The sequence below is a fragment of the Carcharhinus amblyrhynchos genome, chromosome 2 (genome assembly GCF_965287045.1).
Source record: "Carcharhinus amblyrhynchos chromosome 2, sCarAmb.v2.hapA, whole genome shotgun sequence".
Lineage (NCBI taxonomy): Eukaryota > Metazoa > Chordata > Chondrichthyes > Carcharhiniformes > Carcharhinidae > Carcharhinus > Carcharhinus amblyrhynchos.
Window position 1 is genome coordinate 19,234,640 of NC_137325.1, and position 12,435 is coordinate 19,247,074.

Below are 12,435 nucleotides of genomic sequence, written 5' to 3' on the forward strand. Positions count from 1 at the left end.
ATCCCACTGCCGCTCGGGTCCCAAACATGATCTCTGTGGAACATCTCTTATTACTGCACTCGAGGATTTCCATTTATCCCTTTATATTAGATACTTCTGCCTTCTGTCCCTGAACCAATTCTTCATCTTTCTGGACAATTTGTCATCTAGTTTTATATGAGACATTTTGATGAATGTCATTGGAAAATTGAAGTAACTTAATATATACCAGTTTCACATTCTGTGGTCTCTAGTGGTAAGTATTGCTTTACATTGGACTGATACGAAGCTCATTTATTTCAGTCTGAACTCAAATAATAAAACCCAATACCACTGGCAGGCTGTAATTTCCTCAAATTTGAAACCACTCCAGTAAGTTGGACAAAGTCCTGCATACCGGTTGAGAAACATCGTTTAAATGATGATTTGAATAAAAGATGGCGTGGACTCCAATCCACAAAGCAAAAGTGACTACACATTGGGATAACATTTGATTCCTCATCTATCAGTAGCATAGATAAACAACACTTTATTTGCGCAGTTAGGAAAAGTATCTAACATATTTATTAGTGTCACGAGTGAACCTTGACTATGTTCTCCAACTGGATGGGTTCAAGTCCACAGTAGGGGCGGCACAGTAGCACAGTGGTTAGCACTGCTACTTCACAGCTCCAGGGACCTGGGTTCGATTCCCGGCTTGGGTCACTGTCTGTGTGGAGTTTGCACATTCTTCCTGTGTCTGCGTGGGTTTCCTCTGGGTGCTCCAGTTTCCCCCCACAGTCCAAACATGTGCAGATTAGTTTACTTGGCCATGCTAAATTGCCCTTTAGTGTCCCGGGATGCATAGGTTAGAGGGATTAATGGGTAAAAATGTGGGGATAGGGCCTGGGTGGTCAGTGCAGATGTGATGGACCGAATGGCCTCTTTCTGCACTGTAGGGTTTCTATGAGTAGGACAAATCACTCAATCTATTTAAGATGGGAATGATAGAGTCTAAAGGGGGAGTGCTGGGGGCTGACATTGAGATAGAGAATTGGTCACGTTCATGTTGAATGACGGGGCAGGCTTGAAGGGCTGAATGACTTAGACTTTCTCTGATCTTCTACGTTTTTACGGCCAAAATCCTTGTTCATGGCTGGGTATTTGTAGGACCGCTGAAAGTGAATGGAGATTTGGCTGGAACGTCCAATATACCATTCTCACTCACAAAGGGTCCTGCCACAGATGTGACTGAAGAATCCTGCCCTTTGTTTCTGTGCAGGTCAGACTTTAGAGTTAAGGGTTAAGAGGGGAGTGGTGGGTTGATCTGCCTGCAGTTTGGCTGGGCAACTTGGAGGCAGGTAGTTGATGCACTGGCTGAGTTAAAAAGCCATGTCAAAGCCTAGTCCACAGGTTTTGTAAACCAGTTCCCATCCACTACCCGCCTCCATGCAACTGAAAAACCCTTATTTGATTTGATTTATTATTGTCACATGTATTGGGACACAGTGAAAAGTATTGTTTCTTGCGTGCTATACCATTAAAAATATGTCATTCATTGAATATATAGGGGAGAAGAAAAGGAGAGGGTGCAGAATGTAGTGTTACAGTCATAGCTAGGGTGCAGGAAAAGGTCATCTTAATATATGCTGGGTCCATTCAAAAGTCTGATGGCAGCAGGGAAGAAGCTGTTCTTGATTTGATTTGATTTGTTATTGTCACATGTATTAGTGTACGGTGAAAAATATTGTTTCTTGCACACTACACAAACAAAGCATACCGTACATAGAGAAGGAAAGGACAGAGTGCAGAATGTGGTGTTACTTTCAGAGCTAGGTTGTAGAGAAAGATATGTGATTTAGGACTTTGTATTTTTTTCCTGACAGAAGAAGGTGGAAGACAACATGGCAGGAATTTTACCAGCACGCCTGCCTCAAAATTGGGCAGATGAGGCTCGCAGAATGGCATTCTCCATTGGCCTTGGGCATGACCTTACAAGCCTCGGGCAGGCGAGGTGGTAAAATTCCGGCACATGTCCGGGTTTTGTGGAGTCCTTGATTATGCTGGCTGCTTTTCTGAGGCAGCGGGAAGTGTCGATATTCAATGGATGGGAAGCTGGCTTGTAGTTTTTTGCAATCTTGGTCAGAGCAGGAACCATACCAAGCTGCGATTTATCCAGAAAGGATGCTTTCTATGCTGTATCTGTAAAAGTTATTGACAGTTGTAGCGGACGTGCTGAGTTTCCATGGCGTCCTGAGAAAGTGGAGACATTGGTGGGCTTTCTTAACTGGTCAACATGGAGGATCCAGGACAGGTTGTTGGTGATCTGGAGACCTAGAAACTTGAGACTCCTGACCATTTCCACTCCATCATCAATGATGTACAATAAGAGGTCTCACAACATCAAATAAAGTCCAACAGGTTTATTTGGAACTATGAGCTTTCAGAGCGCTGCTCCTTCATCAGGTGAGTGGAGGGTTTCACAAACACGGAATATATAGACAGAGATACAATTTGCATACTGTGGGTTAGGAAACCGGGGATCTAGTTGCAGAGGGAGAAGCCAAGCCCTAGGCCTTGGAATTTGGAGATGTGTTTAGTTGGCATAATGGTGTAGTCAATTAATAGGAGTGTGACCTAAGTGATCTTGTTATCCAAGTGTTCCAGGGTTAAGTGTAGAGCTAGGAAGATGGCACCGGATGGACTACACCCCAGGATTCATAAAGAGAAAGCTGAGGAGATTGTGGACACTTTGGTGGTGATCTTTCAGGAATCACTGGAGACAGGGAGGGTCCAGAGAACTGGAAAGTAGCTAATGTAAAACTGCTGTTTAAGAAGGGAGGCTAGGCAGCAGACAGGAAATTATAGGCTGGCTAGCCTGACTTCGGTCATTGGCAAAATTTGAGAGTCCATTATTAAAGATGAGATTGCGGATTATTTGAAAGTGCATGATAAAATAGGACTGAGTCAGCACGGCATCATCATGTCTGATAAATCTATTAGAGTTCTTGAGGAAGTAACAAGGAAGCTCGATAAAGGAGAAGCAGTGGACATGATTTATTTAGATTTCCAGAAGACCTTTGACAAGGTGTTGCATAGGAGACTGTTAAATAAGTTAAAAGTCCCTGGTGTTAAGGGTAAGATCCTAGCATGGATAGAGGATTGGCTTACTGACAGGGGGCAGAGAGTGGGGATAAAGGGGTCTTTTTCAGGATGGCAGCAGGTGACTAGTCGTGTGCCTCAGGGGTCAGTGCTGAGACCACAACTTTTCACAATATACATTAACAACTTGGAAGAAGGAACTGAAGGCACTGTTGCTAAGTTTGCAGATGGTACAAAGGTATGTAGATTGATAGATAGTATTGAGGAAGCAGGGGGTTGCAGAAGGACTTGGACAGATTAGGAGGGTGGGCAAAGAAGTGGCAAATGAAATACAATGTAGAAAAGTGTGAGGTTATGCACTTTGGAAGGAGGAATGGAGGCATAGACTATTTTCTAAATAGGAAATGCTTAGGAAATTTGAAGCACAAAAGGACTTGGAAGTCCTTGTTCAAGATTGTCTTAAGGTTAAGGTGCAGGTTCAGTCTGCAGTTAGGAAGGCAAAAGCAGTGTTAACATTCATGTCAAGAGGACTAGAATACAAGAGCAGGGATGTACTTCTGAGGCTGTACAAGGCTCTGGTCAGATCCCGTTTGGAGTGTTGTGAGCAGTTTTGGGCCCCGCATCTAAGGAAGGATGTGCTGGCCTTGGAAAAGGTCCAGAGGAGGTTCACAAGAATGATCCCTGGCATGAAGAGCTTGTCGTATGAGGAACAGTTGAGGACTCTGGGCCTGTATTCATTGATGTTTAGGAGGATGAGGGAGGATCTTGTTGAAACTTACAGAATCCTCGGAGGCCTGGAAAGAGTGGACGTGGAGAGGATGTTTCTACCGGTAGGAAAAGATAGAACCAGAGGCACAACATCAGACTAAAGGGACGATCCTTTAAAACAGAGATGATGAGGAATTTCTTTAGCCAGAGAGTGGTGAATCTGTGGAACTCTCCCACAGAAGGCTGTGGAGGCCAGGTCATTGAGTGTCATTAAGACAGAGATAGATAGGTTCTTGATTAATAAGGTGATCAGGGATTCTGGGGGAAAGGCAGGAGGATGGGGATGAGAAAAACGTTAGTCGTGATTGAATGGTGGAGCAGACTCGATGGGCCGAGTGGCCTAATTCTGCTCCTATGACTTATGGTCTTATTTGCTGTGGACCTGATGCAACGACAGGTGAACTGGAGTGGATCCAGGCAATTTGGGAGGCCGGAGTTGATGTGTGCCACGACTAACCTTTCCAAGCACTTTGTAATGATCATAATTATTTCTGCAAACCTAAGCTAAGATAAAAAAAAGTCTTACTGCATTGAAAAAATATTAAAAGCTAATTGAACTGTACCTCTGTAATTGGACATTCTTTAACCTTCAGTAAGCTAGGGATGTACTGATTCCAGAAAGTAACCTTTTTGGGCTTCAGATTTTTCTTTATATTCAGTTTTGACAAGCCGATGTCCAGTTGTAGATATTGGGAGCTTCTCGTATTGTATTTGGGCCAAATAACTGGAACCTTCATGGGCGAATTTGGCTTTCTGTAAATAAGAGTAAAGAGATTAATTTGCCAGGTTGTTGGTACATATGGAAGCTATTGTGATACTTCTTTCCAATCTTAATGCTACGTTTTTCTAGTATTATTGTCCAGTAATAAGGGGCACAATGGCACAGTGGTTAGCACTGCTGCCTCGTAGCACCAGGGACCCGGATTCAATTCCAGCCTTGGGTCACTGTCTGTGTGGAGTCTGCACATTCTCCATGTGTCTTTGTGGGTTTCCTCTGGGTGCTCCGGTTTCCTCCCACAAACCAAAGATGTGCGGATCGGTTGATTGGTCCTGCTAAATTGACCCTAGTTTCGGGGGGATTAGTAGGGTAAATATGTGGGGTTATGGAGATAGGACCTGGATGGGGTTGTTGTCGGTGCAGCTCGATGGGGTAAATGGCATCCTTCTGTGCTGTAGGGACTGTATGATATTTTCACATACGCAAACTTTATAGGTACAGAATCAATGGGTTGATTTGTCTGGTTGGTGCTCTCAGTGGCAACACACATTCATTACACTTACACTTGCCCACAAGCTCTGCAGGACATCTCAGACCTATGTGACTAAGCAAGAAGCTGTCTTGGGGTGGGGTGGGGGGGGTGGTTAATTCAGGAGCACCAAATGGGAGGATTGTCAACTTTATGCTATCTGCTCACCTCAGCAATTTCAGCATTCAGCCAGCGCTAACAGCACCGTTCATTGACTGGATGCTTCACTGGAGGCCACAAAATTGTAAGAAGATAGCACCACCTGCACTACCTAAAGGCAGCTCCCACCTCTTAAAGTTGCCTTGTGCTCCTGCATTGCGGCTGGATTAGGTGCTGGAAATCATTCTACCAATGATTCTGACCTGGGAAAGAGAGAAAAATGGTGCAGCACACCGCAAACCTGACATTCCTACACTCCATTACACCCTCATCCACTCAGCGCTGCTGCAAACCTTAGACCCACATCTTGCACGCACAATTTTTTTATTCATTCGTGGGACATGGGTGTTGCTGGCTGGTCAGCACATATTGCCCCTCCCTAATTGCCCTTGAGAAGGTACAATCCACATGTTGTGGGTTGACCCACAATGCCATTAGGGAGGGAATTCCAGGATTTTGACCCAGTGACTGAAAAGGAACAGTGATATATTTCTAAGTCAGGACGGTGAGTGGCTTGGAGGGGGGTGGTGTTCCCATGTATCTGCTGCCCTTGTCCTTCCAGACCGGAGTGGTCATGTGTTTGGAAGGTGCTGTCTAAGACATTTGATGAATTGCTTGCAGTGCATCTTGTAAATAGTCCACACTGCAGCCACTGAGCGTCGTTGGTGGAGAGAGTGGATGTTTGTGGATGTGATGCCAATCAACAGGTTGCTTTGCACTGGATGGTGTCAAGCTGTTGGAGCCTCACCCATCCAGGCAAGCGGGCAGTATTCCATCACACTCCTGACCTGTGTCTGTAGATGGTGGATAGGCTTTGGGGAGTGAGCTACTTGCTGCAGTATTCCTAGCCAGCTACTATTCAACCATGATTGACACATCACCCGAACAGATCGCATGACTCTCCCTGATGCACTGACTTCTCTCTTGCAAGACAAGATAGCGCATAACTGGAGGCAGCAAGAGCAAACTGGAGGGGGCAAATGCACCTTCATATCCTAACTCCCATGGAGTAGAAGGTGCTGATCACTAGTGGGATCTGATTGTGGTAGCCATGACCAGCAGAGAGGCTGAAAACACTATGGATGACAGTACTTCCATACTCAATCCTCTTTTCCATATCTCACCACCCCCTCTTCTCACTTCTTTTCTCATAAGATTCAGATGGTGGAAGCATAGCACCTCTTATCACCTCCCATCCATCCCTGTTCCACACCACAATCTTATCCTTGTGCCTTCCTCCTTTCAGACACCCAACTAATGCAACCTGGCCAGGAAGCAAGGGAACAGAAAGATGATGGGTTTTGAAAAGTTCTGGTCACCTTACTACCGGAAGGACGTGGAGTCTCTGGAAAGGGTGCAGAGGAGGTTTACCAGGATGTTGCCTGGCATGGGGGGACTGGGTTACGAGGAGAGATTGAAGAAACTGGGACTATTCTCCTTGGAAAGACGGAGATTGAGAGGGGACATGATAGAAGTATATAAGATACTGAAGGGAATAGATAGAGTTAATAGTGAGAGACTGCTCCCTAGACTGGGTACGAACACGAGAGGTCATCATTTAAGGGTGAGGGGGGGGGGAGGTATAATTTGGAGGTGAGAAGAAGGTTCTTTACGCAGAGAGTTGTGGGGGTCTGGAACGCGCTACCGAGTAGGGTGGTGGAGGCAGGAACGTTGGACTCGTTTAAGATGCAGTTAGATAGGCACATGAGTGAAACGAGAATGGAGGGATATGGTAGGGGCTATTAAATAGGGTTAAACCTCGGGAGACACCGGAAGGGCAGGCTGTAAGATTAATATTTTTGTCTTTATTCCACAGGTGGAGGTCCACCTCGTGTCAAGCGAGGGGCATGCACACGGCGGGCCATGTGTGGGCTGCTCTTGGAAGTCCAGGAGTGGCCTAGTACTTCATGTCGGTGTGTGTGCTTGATCCTGGACCGGTAGACGGGCGCCGCAACAGCTCAGTGACTAGCACTGCTAGCTGTGCAGACACATGGATTTGGGCCTGTGTCTGTGGGAGTTTGCGCATTCTCCCTGTGGTTGCGTGGGTTTCCTCCGGGCGCTCCGGTTTCCTCCCACACCCCAAAGATGTGCTCTTAGGCTAATCGGTTTTTACCAAATTGACACTATTTCTTCCCTGAATCTGACTGAGTAGGGTCCCATTCGTAGACATGCAGGGTAGAATAGGTGTGGGGTGATGCGGCGGCGCGGGCTCGTTGGGCCGAAGGGCCTGTTTCCCGTGCTGGGTTGTTCTTTGTTCTTTGAAATAGAAAGAAGTTGAGCTTTGACAAAAGGTCATCTGGACTTGAAACGTCAGCTCTTTTCTCTCCTTGCAGATGGTGCCAGACCTGCTGAGATTTTCCAGCATTTTCTATTTTGGTTGGAGAAAGAAGATGCTTATGATGAAGGTGCGATACAATCAGTTAATTTCACATTGGCAGCCACCAGTTGGGGGTCATGTGTGACCTTGGGTGTAGGGTGAGCTCTTGGGATCTGCCCAGAGCAGGCAGTCAACATTTGGAGTGTGGAGCGAATTGACAGAATAAAGAGCTGTGTTCCCTGATGCCTGACTGTGGAATAGTTATTGAGGAGAAGCCTCAGTACAATGGATTTAACAATAGATTATTAAAATTACAGGGGAGGCAATGGCCTAGTGATATTATCGCTGGACTATTAATCCAGAAACTCAGCTAATGTTCTGGGGACCTGGATTCAAATTCCACCATGGCAGATGGTGGAATTTGAATTCAATAAAAAATATCTGAAATCTATTGATGCCCATGAAACCATTGTTGATTGTCGGAAAAACCCATCTGGTTCACTAATGTCCTTTAAAGAAGGAAATCTGCCATCCTTACCTGGTCTGGCCTACATGCGACTCCAGACCAAAGTAATGTGGTTGACTCTTCAACTACCCGCTGAAATGGCTTAGCGAGCTACTCAGTTCCAAGAGCAACTAGGGATGGACAATAAATGCTGGTCAGGCAGTGATGCCATGTCCCATAAACGAAGTAAAAAAAAATTAAAGTCTGTCACGTGCACTGATAACAGCAGGAATTGTGTGTTCATAAAATATAGGAGCAGAATTGGGCCATTCGGCCCACTGAGGCCGCTCCGCCATTTGATCATAGCTGAAATGCTCCTCATCCCCATTTTCCTGCCTTTTAACCCATTACCAATTAAAAATCTATCTAACTCCTCCTTAAATTTACTCACTGTCCCAGTATCCACTGCACTCTGGGGTAGCGAATTCCACAGATTTTGGGAGGAGTTTCTCCTCAACTCCGTTTTAGATTTGCTACCCCTTATCCTAAGACTATGACCTCTTGCCCTAGAATGCCCCACCAACGGAAGCACATCTACTTTATCCACACCTTTTATCATCTTGTATACCTCAATCTGATCTCCCCTCATTCTTCTAAATTCCAGAGAGTGTAGGCCTAAACTGTTCAATCTCTCTTCATATAACAAACCTCTCATCTCTGGAATCAATCTAGTGAACCTCCTCTGAACTGCCTCCAATGTCACTACATCTTTCCTCAAATACGGGGATCAAAACTGTGCACAATTCTCCAGGTGCGGCCTCACTAATGCCTTGTATAGTTGCAACAATACTTTCTGACCTTTATCCCTGACCGTCCATTTTTCTTATTTACAGTCAGCAGATCCAATTGGGAAACAGACAATGTCAATGATTGGCTTTAAGTGTTTTTTTTTGGCTCTGATCCAGAAAGCAAGCTGCCTCACAAAGCTTCCTCAAACAGGACAAATGGAGAAACATCACAAATGGAAAGTGAAGCAGTAAAAGTGAGACAATAAAAACAGTACTTTGAATTAGGCGTTATCTTTCCTTCCACTTTATCTTGTACTAAAAGTTATTTTTGAAAGGACATACATAAAAAGCTAACTCTACTTGCCCAGTTTTAGCGAAGTTTGTCCAATAGGACATTATCTGTTGACTCAGGGCTATCTCTTCTTCCCCAACAAGTGGCCCTCCGGTTACTGGGACTCCAAATACAAACGTGAGCTCATCTCCATGGCCTGCTCCCATCCACTCAGGGGACACAGATGCGTTAAGGCGTCTGGTAAAATGATAACTGTAAACGTCTTTGGTCGCTTTAGCGAAGAGATCACTTGTCATTACCAGTGGCGCAATGGAACCCGCATCGCCAACCGCCTCTAGCGCTTGTCTCTGAAGGTGAAATATGCTGTTGTTGAGGTCTTTCCAATCCCTGTATTCCCACAATATGGCATCAGTTACCACTGACACTTTATCAGCCGACAAATGGAGAAAAGATGACATGAAGTTAACACAATCCATGTGAGACCTGAACTCCTTTATCTGCGGCCAAGCCAAATTTCCCTCGTGACTGTTAGCCCCCGCCATGTAGGAGAATCGTTTGACCAGGCTTACATTTCTGGAGAGTTCTTGTGGTACTTTGGGAAGAAATGACCCATCTACTGTCGGAGCAAATTGAAAATTAACGTCGTGCAACTGAATGGCACCTTTCACGAGTTCCACTGTTTTTTTTGCCTGCAAGCAGCTAATCAGGCTCCAGCTATCATTAACTGGACAAAGTAAGATAGAGGCAAGTTTCTTAGCCCAGATGGAAGGATCATCCAACCTTGTTGCCCAGTGTGCAACAGCAACTCCGCTCTGTAAAATGGCTCGCTTAAACAGCCCTGTGTTGAGGGGTGACAGACATTGTAATCCAACACTGGCACCTCCTGCAGACTGTCCGAATATCGAAATAGCCTCTGGATTTCCGCCAAAGTTCTTGATGTTGGCTTTTAACCATGATATTGCGAAACGCTGGTCAAGCAGCCCGCTATTGCCAACGGCCGCACTGTCTCCTGTGGAAAGAAACCCAAACACCCCTAATCTGTAGTTGATTGTCACCACAATAACCTGGCCAAAGTCAGCCAGCACATGAGCCTTGTAATTCCCAGAGCCAAGGATATAGGCCCCCCCATGAAGCCATACCATCACTGCTAACAGCCTGCTGGAATTAATTGCGTTGTAGGGCACGTAGATATTTAGCCTGAGGCAGTCTTCGTTGCCAGGCACCTGATCACGGATGAGAAGTTGTTGGGGGCACATCGGCCCAAATTCAGTTGCATTCAGTGTATTATTCCATCCAGGATGTGGCCGGGGAGGCTGGAATCGAAGATGATTAACTGGAGGTGCAGCATAGGGAATCCCAAGATAACACTCCACACTTCTGTTGTCCCATTGTTCTAATGTCCCTTGAACTAAGCCAAGGCCCGTCTGTCTAATGAGGTCAGCGGATGCAATAGACACACAAAGGCTGCAGAAAAGAGTGAAATCCCTACAACTCATGGTGGTAAAATCAACAGTCTAAGCCTCCCAGAGCAACTTGCTGTCAGTTAAATAACCCTATTGAATACTGCCTCCCCTTATCAGTAAAATGACTAATCCATCTAACATGTTGCTCTTGTGACATTGCAAAGTGCTGGTTAATACAATTATTTTGGAGATTAGATATGCTTATTGCTTCAATGAATTTACAAGCACACTTTGCAAATCACAAAGTCTAAGATGTATATTTCACAGATATGATTTTTTTTCATTATTAAACATGTAGTAGAGAATGAAGAACAACTGCTATAGGGAATGTCAATGATAGAATCCATTAAGAACTGTACATGTTGTTGTTTTAAATGTAGATAATTTATGAACAACAAAGGTAACATTATTTTAATTCAGTTGAAACTCCCATCTGATTCAAACAGATAAAAATCCCTACACTGCAGAAGGAGGCCATGAAGGAGGCCCCTGAACTTTGGTGAAGTTTTAATGTTAGCATGTTTTCTTGTCTTCCTAGACTTTGACAAAGCTTTTGCTTATTCAATGACAGACTTGAGATAGTTGGCATATGAATGTTTCTTCAAATCATTTATTAAGAACAATTTGCAAAGATCTCTGGATAAGCACATGGTTTTCAGGATACGGATTATTCCACGTCTTGGAAACTCCTGATTATCTGACTCCTGAAGCCACGCTTACACCATTAAAAACATCATAGTCCCATTAACAGAACCATCAACCCGATACTCTACAGCTCTGAGGTGCTTCAGAATGTTCCCAATTACTCCATGGATTTTGTAATTTTAAACTATTATTTTACATTTTTATCCTCTCTGTGACAAAAAAAAGCATTCAAATAGTGTCTTTACCACCTCAGAACATTCTAAAGCACCTCATAGCTGTAGAGTATCAGCTTGATGGTTCTGTTAATGGGACTATGATGTTTTTAATGGTGTAAGCGTGGCTTCAGGAGTCAGATAATCAGGAGTTTCCAAGACATGGAATAATCTGTGTCCTGGAAACCATGTGCTTATCCGGAGATCTTTGCAAATAGTTCTTAATAAATGATTTGAAGAAACATTCACTTGTCAACTATCTCAAGTCTATCGTTGAATAAGCAAAAGCTTTGTCAAAGTCTGGGAAGATAAGAAAACATGCTAACATTAAAACTTCACCAAAGTTCAGGGACGACACTAAACAATAGCCAATAGTTTACTGTTGAAATGCAACAGTTAAAATCATAGAATCCATATAGTGTAGAAGGAGGCCTTTCAGCCTATTGAATCTGCACCAACCACAATCCCACCCAAGCCCTATTCCAATAACCCCTCATAGAGTGATAGAGGTTTACAACATGGAAACAGTCCCTTCAGCCCAACTTGTCCATGCCGCCCTTTTTTTTGAAACCCCTAAGCTAATCCAATTGCCCAGATTAGGCCCATATCCCTCTATACCCATTGTACCCATGTAACTATCTAAATGCTTTTTAAAAGACAAAATTGTACCAGCCTCTACTACCACCTCTGGCAGCTTGTTCTAGACACTCACCACCTTCTGTGTGAAAAAATTGCCCTTTTGTATCTCTCCCCTCTCACCTTAAACTCCCCTACCTTTGGGAAAAGGCATTGTCAATCTAGCTGATTTATGCTCCTCATTACTTTATAGATCTCCTGTGGCATGCGGGACGGGAACATTTCACCGATGGGTTGAATGGCCTCCTTCTGTACTGTAGTGATGCTATGGGATTCTATGATTAATTTTACATCCCCCTCCCTCCCACTTAACCTTGCCTTTTTAAGTAATTCAGAATATCAATGTGCTAGTTGCAAAGAACAGTAAATTATCGAGCCACTAAAGCACAGGTTTACATTCCTT

General features: G+C 44.4%; 1 protein-coding gene across 1 annotated transcript; it reads right to left on the reverse strand.

Moving 5' to 3' along the window:
- Positions 1 to 1,022: 1,022 nt before the first annotated feature.
- LOC145356974 (neuroligin-2-like) lies at positions 1,023 to 10,332 on the reverse strand. Its single transcript, XM_080209999.1, has 3 exons — positions 9,149 to 10,332; positions 4,392 to 4,581; positions 1,023 to 1,133 (listed from the first exon to the last, which is right to left on the reverse strand). Exons 1-3 carry the CDS (start codon positions 10,330 to 10,332, stop codon positions 1,023 to 1,025), a joined length of 1,485 nt encoding a protein of 494 aa, XP_080066125.1.
- Between the last annotated feature and the right edge of the window lie 2,103 nt (positions 10,333 to 12,435).

What these genes read in the sequence shown, in the direction of transcription:
- LOC145356974 (XM_080209999.1), bottom strand. Translation starts at nt 10,332, where the DNA reads ATGTGCCCCCAACAACTTCTCATCCGTGATCAGGTGCCTGGCAACGAA. An exon ending in ACAAACTTCGCTAAAACTGG is followed by an intron (nt 4,582 to 9,148) that starts GCAAGTAGAGTT and finishes TCTTATTTACAG; the next exon opens with AAAGCCAAATTCGCCCATGA. An exon ending in AAGAATGTCCAATTACAGAG is followed by an intron (nt 1,134 to 4,391) that starts GTACAGTTCAAT and finishes ATTCACTTTCAG; the next exon opens with CGGTCCTACAAATACCCAGC.